At 60.5% G+C, this 15,065-nt stretch overlaps 1 protein-coding gene across 2 annotated transcripts in view; it reads left to right on the top strand.

The window, feature by feature from the left end:
* Nucleotides 1-15,065, top strand: part of CACNA1I (calcium voltage-gated channel subunit alpha1 I) — a 117,235-nt gene that overhangs the window by 85,376 nt on the left and 16,794 nt on the right. For both annotated transcript variants that reach the window (XM_045465897.1, XM_045465898.1), the window contains exons 11-26: nt 305-456; nt 1,115-1,300; nt 1,584-1,701; nt 2,437-2,592; nt 3,063-3,156; nt 4,157-4,359; nt 5,028-5,498; nt 5,808-5,908; nt 6,651-6,774; nt 7,058-7,126; nt 7,658-7,842; nt 8,261-8,387; nt 9,692-9,817; nt 12,465-12,554; nt 13,115-13,307; nt 13,890-14,041. In XM_045465897.1, the coding sequence (XP_045321853.1) occupies nt 305-456; nt 1,115-1,300; nt 1,584-1,701; nt 2,437-2,592; nt 3,063-3,156; nt 4,157-4,359; nt 5,028-5,498; nt 5,808-5,908; nt 6,651-6,774; nt 7,058-7,126; nt 7,658-7,842; nt 8,261-8,387; nt 9,692-9,817; nt 12,465-12,554; nt 13,115-13,307; nt 13,890-14,041 (2,547 nt within the window). The remainder of the gene's footprint in view (nt 1-304; nt 457-1,114; nt 1,301-1,583; nt 1,702-2,436; nt 2,593-3,062; nt 3,157-4,156; nt 4,360-5,027; nt 5,499-5,807; nt 5,909-6,650; nt 6,775-7,057; nt 7,127-7,657; nt 7,843-8,260; nt 8,388-9,691; nt 9,818-12,464; nt 12,555-13,114; nt 13,308-13,889; nt 14,042-15,065) is intronic.

Genomic DNA, 15,065 nt, shown 5'->3' on the forward strand with positions numbered 1-15,065 from the left:
CGCCCCTTCCAAGCCTGCTTTCTGATAGGTCCCCTCAGTGTGCAGTACCAGCATCGTTTCCAAATGTGTGGAAGGCCAGCCCCGTGGGGTCCCCCCATGTCAGTGGACTCTTAATGACAGCAGAGGTGCAACAGAGTTGTGAGGCTCTCAAGGCCGTTGCGGTCCAGCGAAGACATTGACCTGCCAGCTCACTCAGCCTCCCCGCCTCCCTGGGGGTCCTGCAGCCGATGAGCGTCCACAGAGGATCCATGGCTGTGCTCTGGCCTGACCGGGGTCCCCGTTCCCTGTCCCTGCGCCCCCACAGCCTGAGGAGCTGACCAACATCCTAGAGATCTGTAACGTCGTCTTCACCAGCATGTTTGCCCTGGAGATGCTCCTGAAGCTGGCCGCCTTCGGGCTCTTCGACTACCTGCGCAACCCCTACAACATCTTCGACAGCATCATCGTCATCATCAGGTGCTGCCCCTGCTGCCAGTGGGCTGTGGGCCCGGAAGCAGAGTGGGGAGGGGGGCGGGGAAATCTAGTGCCCTGTCCCCCGCCGGTAAACAAAGCATGTCCGAGCACAAAGGAAATCAATTGCGCAGAAACCCAGTTCTCGAATATTTACAAATTTGTCCTCCAGTAACATACGTGCTTCTAGATTAATGCATTAAGTAGCAAGATCCAGCAGCAGATCTTGGGACCACCGTCATCCCAAAGAAAGGATGGGTATAAATAGTGTTTGGGAATATGTCCATCAGCTGTTGTAAGATATAAAAACAGCGGTTTTGATCGGTCAAAAAGCCATAAAGATTGCTCATTCCCTGTGGCTTGTTTTCATTCATGATCTAAAGAATGGTAAATCTCACGGAGAGGTCAGTGGCCTTCGTAGATCTCCTGAATCCTAGCCAGAGACTGCTCATGGGGGGTGTCCGTGGACTCCAGGTCAAGAGCCCCTGGTTTGAGCATGCCCTGGAGCAGCGACGGCCCGTGAAACATGTTATTTGTGGGATGAATGAACGAATGGATGTTCTCCATCTCTCTGCCCCCCCACTGGCCTCCCCTTGCCCTCCTCTCCCTCTGCTCTGCCCTCCGCTGAACGCTCCTGCCTCTGTCCCCTGCTGCCTCCTCCCAGCATCTGGGAGATTGTGGGGCAGGCGGACGGTGGCCTGTCGGTGCTGCGGACCTTCCGGCTGCTGCGGGTGCTCAAGCTGGTGCGTTTCATGCCCGCTTTGCGGCGCCAGCTGGTGGTGCTCATGAAGACCATGGACAACGTGGCCACCTTCTGCATGCTGCTCATGCTCTTCATCTTCATCTTCAGGTGAGCCCTGCCCACCCTGGGGAGGGCCGGAGCCTGGGGCGGGACTGGGGGGGGGGGTGTGGGACATGGCTGCTTGAGCTTCTCCAGGCGCCACCCTGGACCTGGCTGCGAGTCCTGACGCCATCCCTGAATCCCCTATGGCTCTGAGTGAGGACTTGCCCTCTGAGCCTCAGCGTTGGCTTCTGTAGAACGGAACCAGCGCTGCCCCTGCCATCTTACCCGGCCGTTCTGAGAACGACACAAGGTGGGTGGGTCCCTTGAGCCACCCGCATTCCTCCCCCAGCATCCTCGGGATGCACATCTTTGGCTGCAAATTCAGCCTCCGCACGGACACAGGAGACACGGTCCCCGACAGGAAGAACTTTGACTCCCTGCTGTGGGCCATCGTCACAGTGTTCCAGGTGAGCAGCTGCACGTGTTCACGTGTGTCAGGGGAAGGGGTTTCTCCCAGGACCACCGCTTGGCTTGCTTTTCAGAGGTGCCCCTCAGAGAATCCAGAGAAGGGGGGTAGCTCGCCAGGGAGGCCCCTCAACTCCGGGCTCCGGCAGGCAGGTGTGGGTGCGGGGTCAGGCTGGCCCTGCATTGGCTCTGGGAGCTGACTGGCCACCTGGTGCCCGTCTCTGCCCCTCCACCCCCGCCCCAAGACCTGGGTGCATTGGGATTCTTCCCTGAGGCTATTTTCTCGCCATGGTTAAATGAGTGTGCACGGGTCCGGGGGGGCAGAAGGAAGAAGGGTGGGCTCGTGGAGGGGCTGGGGGGGGTGGCACGAGCAGATAGCAGATAGAGCAGAGAGGATAGGGCTGTGGGAGCAGCCAGGAAGGAGCACCCCTCAGCAGGGAGTGAGAATCAGGGCAGGAGGTGGGTTGTGGGCCAGTGGGGTGGGGCGCGGGGAGGCCGTGGGCAGTGCAGTGTGTGAGTGAGGGGCACGGGCTGTGCCAGGTGGGCACACTGCCAGCTGGGGCCGTGTCACGTGAGGTCCCTGGATGTGCTGGGGCCCGTGTGAGAGGGTGCTGTAGGTGCGCACGGGCTTCAGGGTGCCTTCAGGCTCCTCCACCCGGTGGATGCCTTCTGCCCTTGGGCTGGGCCGGGGCCCGGGGGTACCCCAGGGCTGACCTGTGCTCCCCCTCCCCCCACAGATCCTCACCCAGGAGGACTGGAACGTTGTCCTCTACAATGGCATGGCCTCCACCTCCCCCTGGGCCTCCCTCTACTTTGTCGCCCTCATGACCTTTGGCAACTATGTGCTCTTCAACCTCCTGGTGGCCATCTTGGTGGAGGGTTTCCAGGCAGAGGTGAGTGCGGCCCTGGCGGAGGAAGCACCCGCATGGGGCCTGGACCAGGCTGGGTGGGGGAGGGGTCTGGATGGGGGAGGGCTGCAAGTCAGACATCTAGCAGGGAACACTTTCCGAAGGAGGGGGTTGTCAATTAGGTGGTGAGCTTCCGGTCACGGGAAGCATGCAAGTGGAGGCTGCAACGGGATCCTTGTCTCTCCCTCGGAGGTGTGGGACAAGGTCTCTCCATCTCCGAAATTCTAAAGCCCCCGAGATCTGGATCCTGCCTCCTCCTTTCTCTGAGGTTTAGGGGTTACTTGCAGTCAGGCGGGTATGGGCTTCTGGGCTCGGTCCTCGTTAGCTTCTCACTTTCCTTTTCTGAGGCTCTGTTTCCCTGTTTGTAAAATGGGCATGAAAGACCCGTTGAAAAATTCAGGAGGGAGGGAAGGGCTGAGCCAACGTGCATTCCAACAAGAGGGATGGTCTCCCAGGGTGACGCCAATCGCTCCTACTCGGACGAGGACCAGAGCTCATCCAACATGGAGGAGTTCGACAAGCTTCAGGAGGGCCTGGATAGCGGCGGAGGTAAACAGGTCTCCACTGTCACCTGGGGGACCAGGACTCTTCCCCAGAGAGATCCAGGGGGGCTCAGGGCTCAGCATCAGCTTTCCCCTTAAGCCCAGGCTCCAGGACCGCTAATTCTCTGTGGTTTGTTTACATTCATAATGGAAAGAAACAGGCAAATCCCCCCAAAAGAAGTCAGTGACATTCATAACCCTCCTGAGTTCTAGCCACAGAGGTAGGTGCACTTCACCCTCACCCCTCCATGGTGTGGCCTGTTGGGAAGAGACAGCCTCAGGCCCCAGGACTCCTGGCTTCTGGTCCTGTTTGGCCCCATAGGGCAGCTTGGAACAAGCTCCCCAACCCATGGCCAGTGTCCTCCTTGAAAACCGGGCTGTACCATTTTTGCCTTGCTTCCTAAAGTGGGCCCAGGAGTGAGGTTTCTATGATGGGTGAACACAGCCTGGCCCTGAATACAGGAGGCGGGGGATCCACTCACCCAAAAAGAAAGCTGACATGATGAACGCTGAGTAATGTGTAGACATGTTGAATCACTGGGGCACCTGGGTGGCTCAGTCGGTTAAGCATTTGACTTCAGCTCAGGTCATGATCTCACAGTTCGTGAGTTCGAGCGCCGCATCAGTTTCTGTGCTGACCGCTCAGAGCCTGGATGGAGCCTACTTCAGATTCTGTGTTTCCCTTTCTCTCTGCCCCTCCCCTGCTTGTGCTCTGTCTCTAAAAAAATGAATAAACGTTAAAAAAATGAAAAAAAAAAAAGAAATGTTGAATCACTACCTTGTACATCTGGAACTAATATAACACTGTATGTCAACTATGCTGAATTAAAATTAAAAACTTAATAAAAAAAAGAAAGCTGAGAGCTGTGCAGGAAGGGTCCAACGGGGAAGGTGGGGGAGGTCTCCCCAGAAAAACTCTCTATTTCTGTTCCCATCCATGTCTGTCTCATGAATTCTTTTGTTCTTGTTCTATTTGCCCCTCTTTCCGTCTCCATCTCACCCTCCAGATCCCAAGATCTGCCCAATCCCCATGACCCCCAATGGGCACCTGGACCCCAGTCTCCCACTGGGTGGACATCTGGGCCCCCCCGGGGCTGCGGCACCCGCCCCCCGCCTCTCGCTGCAGCCGGACCCCGTCCTAGTGGCCCTGGGCTCCCGCAAGAGCAGCGTCATGTCACTGGGGAGGATGAGCTGTGACCAACGCTCCCTGGTGAGTCCCTGAGGGGTGCTCTGGGTGGGTGCTTCCTGCTGAGGTGTATGGGGAGGGACCCTGGGGAGAAGTGCCTGTCAGTCTAGCCTCAGGCTGGTGCCCAGGTGTAGGGGACCAGACTCTCCAGCTAGAACCAGGCAGGGACCATGTGTGTTGCATTCTTGAGTGCCTAGTGCCAGAGTAGGGCCTGGCAACAAAGAATGAATGAATGAATGAATGAATGAATGAATGAATGAATAGTGCCAGTGCGTCCCGTGTGGAGAACTGGGTTTTTATCGTGGCCACACTGCAGATGGCAAAGAGCTGGGCTTTGGGGTCAGACATACGAGAGTTCAAATCTAGCCTCTGCCACTTTCAAGCTGTGCGGCCATGAGCAAGCCCTCTCTGAACCTGTTTCCTTACCTGTAAAGTGGGAAGACTACCCTAACGTGCTCTGGCTTCCTCAAGGGAAGTGAGGTGGCAGGAGGAGATGTAACCACACCCTAGAGGCGCCCGCACATCCATGGATGCAGATGGAGTGACAGCCGGGCAGGGAGAGGACCCCTGGGGTCTAGCCTGTTCTGTCACCCACCAGCCAGGCCTCAGCGGGTGTGCAGGCTGCCTCCAGTCACAACAGTGGGTCGCGTGTGTGTGGCGGGTGCGCTGACCCGAGCCCGGCTTCCTTCCAGTCCAGCTCCCGGAGCTCCTACTACGGGCCGTGGGGCCGCAGCGGGGCCTGGGCCAGCCGCCGCTCCAGCTGGAACAGCCTCAAGCACAAGCCGCAGTCGGCCGAGCACGAGTCCCTGCTCTCGGCGGAGCGCGGTGGCGGTCCCCGGGCCTGCGAGGGCCCCAGGGACGAGGGCCCGCCGCGGGCTGCGCCGCTGCACGCTCCGCACGCCCACCACGTGCACCACGGTCCCCACCCGGCGCACCGGCACCGCCACCACCGCCGGACGCTGTCCCTCGACACCAGAGACTCGATGGACCTGGCCGAGCTGGTGCCCGCCGTGGGCGCCCACCCCCGGGCGACCTGGAGGGCGGTGGGGCCGGCCCCCGGGCACGAGGACTGCAATGGCAGGATGCCCAGCATCGCCAAGGATGTCTTCACCAAAATGGACGACCGCCGGGATCGCGGGGAGGACGAGGAGGAGATGGACTACGTGAGCGGGCGCGGGGTCTAGGGGCGGGGCCCGGGGCCAGAGCCCAGGGGTACAGGGGCGGGGCTAGAGTGGGAGGGGACTCAAGGAGGGCGGGCAGTGGGCGGGGCCGGAACTGCCCACCCCAGCGACCCGCCCCGCTGGTAGAGGAGACCTCTTAGCCTTCCCTGGGCGGGGCGAGGGTTCTGTTCTCCTGGGGGAGGCCGCAGGTTGGCCGGCGGCCCCAGTTTGGTGTTTGACCACCGGGGTGGGAGGAGATGCGCAGCTCTGCGCAGCGCCGACCCGTCTGCACTCCCATCTTGGCCTTGCCAGACCCTGTGCTTCCGCGTCCGCAAGATGATCGACGTCTATAAGCCTGACTGGTGCGAGGTCCGCGAGGACTGGTCTGTCTACCTCTTCTCCCCTGAGAACAGGTGGGCGAGGCCAGGCTCGGTGTGAGGTTAGAGTAGGGGGTTGGCGTGTCCGGGGGGGGTGGGGAGAGATACTTGCCAAGCCAGGCAAGGCTCCTGGTAGCGGGTCTTCCATACTCCAGAGGACCTTCCTGGCCCAGTGGTGGAGGGTCTGCAGGGCTGGGGGAGGGTCTAGGTGTTCATGCAGGGGCGGGGGATGGGGGCTCCCTGGGCATCCCTAGTCCAGGCCATTCCTGTGCTGACACCAGGTTGGACAAATCCTCATGTAGCCTGGGGTGCTCACATCTGGAGGGGGCATCAGTAGGCCTCCTGGAGGAGGAGGCCTTTGTGCTGGGTTTTGGAGGCTATGTAGATAGCATTCCAGTAGGTGAAGCAGGGGTTGTGAGGAGGTGGAGGCTGGTCCAGGCGGAGGGAGCAGCCTGAGGGAAGGCCTAGGGGGCAGAAGCTGGGGGCATCAGGCAATGTGTGTCCAAATGGCTGGAGGTCCAGGCTCAGAGCTTTGAACCGGTGTTTGGAAGGCCTTGAGTGCCAGGGCAAGATGGATGGCCTTTATCCTGTGGTGCCATGTGCTCAGGGGAGGCAGCTCCGAGCGGGCACCTGAACAGACCTGAAGTCACCACCTGTTGTGTGGCCCGAGAAGAGAGATGTCTGCTCCTCATGGCCATCCTAGTCCCCGTGTGTGTCTGGGCCCTCTGGGGCAAGGGGCACACTGACACTCATGTGGCACCCTGCCCACCCTGCCCAGGTTCCGAGTCCTGTGTCAGACCATCATTGCCCACAAGCTCTTCGACTATGTGGTCCTGGCCTTCATCTTTCTCAACTGCATCACCATCGCCCTGGAGAGGCCCCAGATCGAGGCCGGCAGCACCGTGAGTGGCCGAAGCCTCCGGGCAGGGCGAGGGACAAAGCGGAGGGGCAGGCCGCCAGGGCCTGCTATGGGACACTGTGAGGGGCTGAGGGGGCTAGGAGAGCTCAGCCAGGCCCCACACCAGGCGCCGTGGAGGGAAGTGTGGCGGGAGCTTGCCGCTGGAGATGGGATGCCTCCTGAGACCCAAGTAGCAGCACGGTGCCCCTTGGCTGAAGGCAAAAGGCCGACCAGGGGACTGAGCAGTTTGGGGAGCCCCCGGGCCCACAATATCTCCCTTCTTTCAGGAACGTATCTTCCTCACTGTGTCGAACTACATCTTCACAGCCATCTTCGTGGGCGAGATGACGCTGAAGGTAGCCCCCAGCTTCACCGGGGACCCTCTCCCACCCCCAGCGTGGGGGCCCTTGGCTCTGGGCAAACCCCTTAGAAAGCTTGTCACTCACCTGTCCCTCGGCCACATTCCACAGAGGGTGTGGGAGGCCCACCCCCGCTAGGTGCCAGGCCCTAGGTTGGGCTCCAGGGACCCGGAGGGGGTCACTCTCCAGGAGCTCATATCCTGAGGGAAAGGCGAATGCAGGGGAACATTTACAGTGTCACCGAGATACTTGCTGGAGGTGTGGGGTGCAGGGGAAGGATCCCTTTCCGGATGCTGCCCAGAGCACTTGGCTTTGAATCGAATTGGGTTTGCCAGATATGCGGCGAGTAGGCAATGGGGCGGCTCGCCGGGCCTGTGTTTCAGGGGGGCAGTGGGGTACCTGACCCCTGCCAGACCATCCGCCCAGCCCTCTGCCTGTCTGCGTCCCGACCCCTCACTGAGGCTGGCTACACCACCCCGCCCCCCAGTCGCGAAGTCGGGCTGACTCCGCCCATCGCCCCGCCCCCAGGTTGTCTCGCTGGGCCTGTACTTTGGCGAGCAGGCGTACTTGCGTAGCAGCTGGAACGTGCTGGATGGCTTTCTGGTCTTCGTGTCGATCATTGACATAGTGGTGTCTGTGGCCTCAGCCGGGGGAGCCAAGATCCTAGGGGTCCTTCGAGTCCTGCGGCTCCTGCGCACCCTAAGGCCCCTGCGGTGAGGATGTGCCCGTGGATGGGGGAATCCCTGCACGTTCTGGTGAAGCGCCCGGGGTCTAAGTGGACCTCTCACCCTAGCCCTCCTTACCCACTCATTCCTCTGATAGCACGTGCCAGATTAGCAGGGACACGGACCAGGCTGTTGAAGCTGTTCCTGGGGGTGGAGTCTGGAAACCCTAGTGGGAGAAGGGTGCTGAAGAGGCAGGGCTGAAGGTGGCCCCCAGGACTGCTACCCATTTTCTGTGTGTCCCTGGGTGGTCCCTGGGTCCCCCAGGGGGACAGGGGTAGGGCATAGTGCCTTCCTGTGCATATAGATCTGGGGTCTGAGGTTCTCTACCCTGGTGACTCTGGGCAGTGGGTGCTGTCTCCAGACATGGCTGTGGGCTCATGGTGCCTCTGCCCCTTTCTGCCTCCAGTGTCATCAGCCGAGCGCCTGGTCTGAAGCTGGTGGTGGAGACGCTCATCTCTTCCCTCAAGCCCATTGGCAACATCGTCCTCATCTGCTGTGCCTTCTTCATCATCTTTGGCATCCTGGGGGTGCAGGTGAGGGGTGCTCAGGCTGGGCAGGCGCTGGGGTGAAGTTCGTGGTCGGGGAAGGGGCTCCATATTCCTGCTCAACTCTCCTGACCTTGTGCTGACCAACCTGGGGGATCAGGTGGCCCTGGCAGAGCATCCCCGTCCCTGCCAGTGGTGATCTCCCAGTCCAGGGAGGGAGGCAGACACAGACCTAAACATCTGAGTGCAAAGAAGCCTGGGTAAATGGGATCACAGGGGTCCAAGCTACACAGAAACACAGGGCTGCTGGGAGCAAGAGGAAAAGCATCCAGAAGGCAGTGGCTTGGCATTGGGCCTTGAAGGAAAAGTGATTCCGCAGATCACGGTGGGCGGAAGGTATTTCGGGGGAGGGTGGGCACATGCATGGAGGTGAGCTCAGGAGCTCTGGCTGGCATAGAGACATGAGCCAGATGGTGGGCTGGGCCAAGGTGGGAAAGACCTGGAACAGCAGCTGAGGAGCTGGGGCCAGTTTCTCTGGGGCAGAGACTTTGGAGAGTCTCGGACACAGGCAGGGCCTTGAGCTAACTCGGATTTTGGCTTGGAGCTCAGGAGGAGGACGGGACCTTAGGGCTGGACAGGGAGGAGGAGTGAGGCAGATTGTAAAAGTGTGTGACAGGGGAACGGCCAGAATGACCTGGGCCCTCTGGGGTCTGGGCTGCTGCTGAGACCTTCCTCTTCCTTGCGCCGAGGCCCCCAGGCTCCTCACCTGGTCCTGGGTTTGGGGCTGTGGCTGCAGAGGATTTCCGGGCACAGGTGTGCTTTGGGGTTGCTAAGAGATCTGTAACAGCCACCTGGGCAGGAGGGGTGTGGTGTGGACTCCATGTGGACAGTGACACCGCCCCTTCCAGGCAGAGCGCCTGGGTCCCTAGAGAGGGTCCCTTTACTTCTGTCTCTCACGCTTGGGGATACGCAGACAACTTTCTCCTGCTGAGTGTCTGCCTGCATCCCCGGGACTGAAGTGAGGTCTGAGAAAGAGCCCAGAAGTCAGACAGACCAGGGTGGGAACCTTGGCTCTGCTACTTTCTAAACCTCCTAGGACTTTGGGGAAATTACCTAACACTGCTGGGCCTCAGTCTGCGCATCTGTGAGATGGGCTGAGAGTAGCCCTCCCTCGTGTTGGGGGACTCGGTGAGGTGGTGTGGTCGGGTGCCTGGCCCACGTCGTGCACAGAGGGAGTGACCCTGCGGGACAGGTTCCTCTTCTGATTTGCAGCCCCCTGACCCCCACTCCGGGAGCTTCGGCAGACCCGTCACTAACCCTGTGGTCCTCCCCCCTCCCCCGCCCCGCCCCAGCTCTTCAAGGGCAAGTTCTACCACTGTCTGGGTGTGGACACCCGCAACATCACCAACCGCTCTGACTGCGTGGCTGCCAACTACCGCTGGGTCCACCACAAGTACAACTTTGACAACCTGGGCCAGGTGAGCGCCACCTGCGTACCCCCTGCCCTGACCCGCCCCCCCCAGTGGGTGGGGGTGCCGGCTCTTCAGTGCCAACGGCCCTGGGATCACAGATCGGGCTCTGGTCCTGCTCAGCCAGGACCGACCCTGTGCCTTCTCCTTTCCAGGCCTCAGTTTTCTCTTCTGCAAAATGGGTGGGGGGTGGAACTCACCTCATAGGTAGCATGAAGCTCAGAGATCCTGAGTGCAGAGTGTCCCGAAAGTCCCTGGCGCTTAGTAGGTGCTTCAGTGGACATTGGTTTCTGGCCCCCACCCCCCACCCAGGGGACCCGGACAAGAGTTTTAGAGACAGCCAGACCTGGATGTAAGTCTCAGCTCTGTGCCTCTTGTTGTGGGGGTAGGCTCTCTGAGCCTCAGTTTCCTCATCTGTAAAATGGGAATGTGATGGCCTACCAGGCAGGCAGTGGTGACAAAGTGTAGCAAAGCCCCTGGCCCAGGGTCGGGGAGGGGGGGTTCCTCTTCCGGCACCCATCTACTTTGCTCTCCACCTCAGTGGGCTGGCAGGCCCCCTGCCCAATTCCTGCCTTGCCCTTCGTCTCCTCTCCTGGAGGCCTGCCAGGCTTGACCCATTGAGCAGTGCCCAGCTGAGAACTTCCACCTGGCTGCCTCCAAAGAGCCTCATGCTTCCCCCCACAATTACTGTTTCTTGAGGGCCCACCCAGGTGGCTAGGGATGATCAGATGGGGCGTGCCTTCCCCGGGTCACACAAGGAGGAAGCAGGATGGAGGTCTTTGTGACCCAGGGGACCCTCTGGCTGGCCGGATGCCTTTGAAACTCTCCCCTCACGTGACGAGGGATCCCTCTCCACCTGCCCCCTGGGAGGGGCCGTGGGGCCACTGAGAAGCAGTGAGTGGGCAGGGAAAGAGGGTCAGGAACCGGGACACAGGAGCTCCCCCGATCCCTTCCAGATTTCCCAGAAGCAGTCAGTGCCTTTCTTTTTTTTTTTTTTTTCTTTCAACGTTTTTATTTATTTTTGGGACAGAGAGAGACAGAGCATGAACGGGGGAGGGGCAGAGAGAGAGGGAGACACAGAATCGGAAGCAGGCTCCAGGCTCTGAGCCATCAGCCCAGAGCCTGACGCGGGGCTCGAACTCACGGGCCGCGAGATCGTGACCTGGCTGAAGTCGGACGCTTAACCGACTGCGCCACCCAGGCGCCCCAGTCAGTGCCTTTCAAGTTGTTAACAACTCAATGGTTGATAAAACAGAGGTTTTAAAATCCAGGAAGCCAAGGGAAGGCCCGTGAGGGCATTTTATGAGGTTGTCCGTGACTCCCTGACCTCAGCGCCAGGCCCCGGCCTGCTCCCATGGAGTATCCCTAGTCCTTTCCCACTCTGGGCATGCTCGATGCCAGGCTGAAGCCCCTGGACCTGGAAGTAAGGTGTTCTCAGCGTGCAGAGCCATTGGAGGGAGTCACAGCATGGCCCAGAGCCTTCGACTCCTTGCTGGCCCGTCACCGGCTGTGTGCCCTCAGGCAGGTTCCAGCGTCTGTGGGTCAGTGTCCTCATCTGGGGGAAGTGACAACCGGTCTGTGATTCTCAGTTCCAGGCTCTGCACTTCAGGCCTCTGTGATCCAAGAGCTCACGGGAACACTTGCCCCTTGGCCTGTGAGGGCTTCACGCGTCTCCCGGGCAAGGAGGGCTCCCTGTGTGTCCCTTGCTCTGACCTCTTCCCGGGCCTGAGCCCTTTCCAGGCAGCTCTCTGCCCCATTCCCACCTGGCGGGAAGAGGATGAGTCTGTGCCCGGGTGGATGGGAAGGGGCCAGTGCAGGGCGGGAGACCCACTCCCCAGCCCTGGGGCCTGGACTGCAACAAATGAACGAGTGTCCTGGATCTTCAGCGGCAGGGTGTGCGACCTCTGGTCAAGCCCCTGGTGGTCTGGTATCAGCGTACTTGGGCTTTGCAAGAATGGCACTGGTACCGTCCAGCTCAGAAAACCTTTACTGAGCACCTACTGTGTGTGAGGCTCTGTGCTGTTGCTCTGGGACCGGCCCGCAGTCCTGTGGAGGGGACACGAGCCTGCTTTGGCCTGCCGTCCGTGCAGGAGCCTTGGCTGGTGTCTCCTGGGCATCGCTTCCATTTAAAGGCTCACGTTAGTGGGGGTAATTACCGCCATTTATAGACAAGGAAGCCGGGGCCCAGAGAAGTTGAAGAACTTGCCCCAAGTCACCCAGCCAGGGAGTGGCAGAGCTTGGGCTGTGCCCCGGCCTCCCGTTTCCAGGTGCTGGAGGCAAGCTTGGGGTGATGGCGGCAGGGGGCCCTCATGTTTGTGAGGAACCTTGCGGTGTAAAGTTCCAGCTGCCCCTCCCAGCAGACCTGGCAGGCAGGCACTTAAGTATTAGTGGCGTTCTGTGGGTGGGGAAAAGGGCACATGAGTTTTCTTGAATTAATTTCGGGACTGAACCCAGGACTCCTGGTCTAGCCCTCATCCACCTGCACCAGTGCCTGCCGGGTAGATGGCAGGCACATAGTAGATGCTCAGGAAGGGTTTGTTGGCATCCTCGGGGAAGGCCTCTTTGTCTCTGTGCCTCCTGGGGGATGGGGCAGAGCCGCCTGAGCTGTCTGCACCTACCCCCCCCCCCCATGCCCTCCCCTTCCCGTGTCTTCCAGGCCCTGATGTCCCTCTTTGTCCTGGCCTCCAAGGATGGCTGGGTGAACATCATGTACAACGGACTGGATGCTGTCGCTGTGGACCAGCAGGTGCGTGTGGGTTAGGGCCGGGGGCGGCGGGGGGAGAGGGATGCGGTGTCTTTGGGGCCCAGCTGCCCGAAACTGGAATCGGCAGAACCCACGGCCCCGCCGCGGCCCAGCCCACACCGTCCTCGCCCGGGTCATCCACCGTCAGGCTGCTCTTGGGCAGCGGAAGGCATTGTTCCCTTTGCTTCAGCGAATCCCCCTGCCGTGCAAGGATAGCGCTCCCGGCTGGCTTGTGCGCGGAGGGTCAGGGCCTTGTGCGGGTAGAACCAAGGGCAGGAGGAGGAAGAGGGGGGGCTGCAGCAGCAGGCAGGGGCAGGCCCGAGGCGTGTTTGGGGAACTGAGCGTCGAGGGCAGGAGGTGGTGGAGGGTGTAAGTAGGGCAGTGAGGTCGGGAGGCGCCCCTGCGCGAGCCAGGGCAGGGGCCGGGGTTTCGCCCGGGGCCGGTGGGAGTCCGTGAGGGTGTCGGAGCCAGGGTCTGCTGGCGGGGGGGCTTCCCGAGCCTCTGCAGAGCGCCGCGCCCCGCGCCGCCCCATCACCTGCCTCAGCCCCGTCTGCTCCCCGCAGCCGGTGCCCAACCACAACCCCTGGATGCTGCTCTACTTCATCTCCTTCCTGCTCATCGTCAGCTTCTTCGTGCTCAACATGTTCGTGGGCGTCGTGGTGGAGAACTTCCACAAGTGCCGGCAGCACCAGGAGGCCGAGGAGGCGCGGCGGCGCGAGGAGAAGCGGCTGCGGCGCCTGGAGAAGAAGCGCCGGAGTGAGTGGGTGGCCGCCCGGGGCGGGCCGGCCGGGGCCCAGGCCTCCTCCGCCTGCGCCCCTGGTCCCTGCGGTGCGGCGGCCGAGGCCTGGGTCTCACCCTGGGAGCAGGAAGGGAACGGAGGGTAGACTCTGTGCCCCTGGCCCTGCCCCTTCTTTCCGCATCCGCCTGTTTGGGTGACCCCGTCCGCTGTCGGTGTCCACGCGGAGTCCACCGGCGACTCCCCAGTGGCTCAGCCCAGCAGAGGGCAAAGGCCCGGACGCCTAGCCCTGAGCTGTGGGACCCCTGCAGCAGCAGACCCGGAGCCCTTGTGTGCCCCGCGGGCATGTTTGGGGTAGATAGGGACGGTCACTGTCCCGCCCTCCTCGCTGCCTTCCCCTACCTCCTACCCCTTTGCCTTGTGGCCCCCTGGCTGGGCGGAGGAGACCTGAGTCTGACTCTCAAGTCCCGGGGTGTTCTCACGTCTCTCCCCTTGCTTCCTCCCTCCTCTTTGCTGTTCCCTCTTGTGCTCTGTTTCCCTACCTGGGCCCCAACCCTCTGTGGTCTGTGCCACTCCCCCCCCCGCCCCGCATCCCCCTGCAGAGGCCCAGCGTCTGCCCTACTATGCCACCTATTGTCCCACCCGGCTGCTCATCCACTCCATGTGTACCAGCCACTACCTGGACATCTTCATCACCTTCATCATCTGCCTCAATGTGGTCACCATGTCCCTGGAGCACTACAACCAGCCCACGGTGAGCCCCAGCCCCAGCCCCAGCCTGAGGTGACACGGGAGGGTTGGGTCCTCAGTAGGACCCGGGACCACGGTGAGGCAGAAGGGTCTGAGCAGCACCCCCATTTGGGGCCCTGTGCCCAGGGCGCTCAGGGCCTGGTGGGACAAATGAGAGAAAAGGAAATGTCACTTGTTCCCGGGGAGCGGGGAGGTGACATCTGGGCCCTGCCTTGAACATGGGTCTCAGTGACAGTGGTGTATTCGGTGTGTCTGCAAAACACACTACGAACATGAACTTTAATGCTCACAGCGGCCCAAGATGGGGGAGGGGCCTTTCTCTCTTTCATCTCATTTTGTAGATGGAGAAACTGAGGCTCAGAACCCAAATAACTCAGCCTGTAAGCAGTAGCGCCAGGATTAGAACTTGGGTTTGCATTCAGGGCCTACTACGTGGCCTCCACTACTACAGGGGCACATGGAGCCTGAGGGAGGGGCCTTCCAGGTGGCAGGACCATCGGAGGCAAGCACCAGCATGGGAGAGGATGCCCAGTTCCCAACTAGTTCCCAGCAGTGTTTGTGAGGGCCCCATGAGGAGCACGTAAGGGCAAGTGCATTTTAAAAGCCTCACCTTACTGGAGCCGGACGGAGGAAGGGTGAAGCGGAACTTCCATGTGAGAAATTCCTATCTTACTTTAAATGACAGGAAAGGTATATTATAAGTGCAGGGGAAAGGAAGGCAGCCATTGGCAGAACGAAGAGCAATTGTAGAACTTCCAAATTAACATGAAGAAGTAGAATAATAATACCAAGTATTTCTTATGGGCCCAGCACTGGACTATTACCTCATTTAATTTGCACGGTAACTTTTTGAGGTAGGTACTATTATCGTCCCTCGTTTGCAGATTTGGAACCTAAATCCCAGAAAGATCAAGTGACTTGTCCAAGGTCACATAGTAAATAGGTAATATGTGCCAGGCCAGGATTCGTATCTAAGCAATCTGGTTCTTAACCATGACCCTTAACCATTATCTCATACTGTCTCCAGA

Source organism: Leopardus geoffroyi, chromosome B4 (assembly GCF_018350155.1).
Source record: "Leopardus geoffroyi isolate Oge1 chromosome B4, O.geoffroyi_Oge1_pat1.0, whole genome shotgun sequence".
Taxonomy (NCBI): Eukaryota; Metazoa; Chordata; class Mammalia; order Carnivora; family Felidae; genus Leopardus; species Leopardus geoffroyi.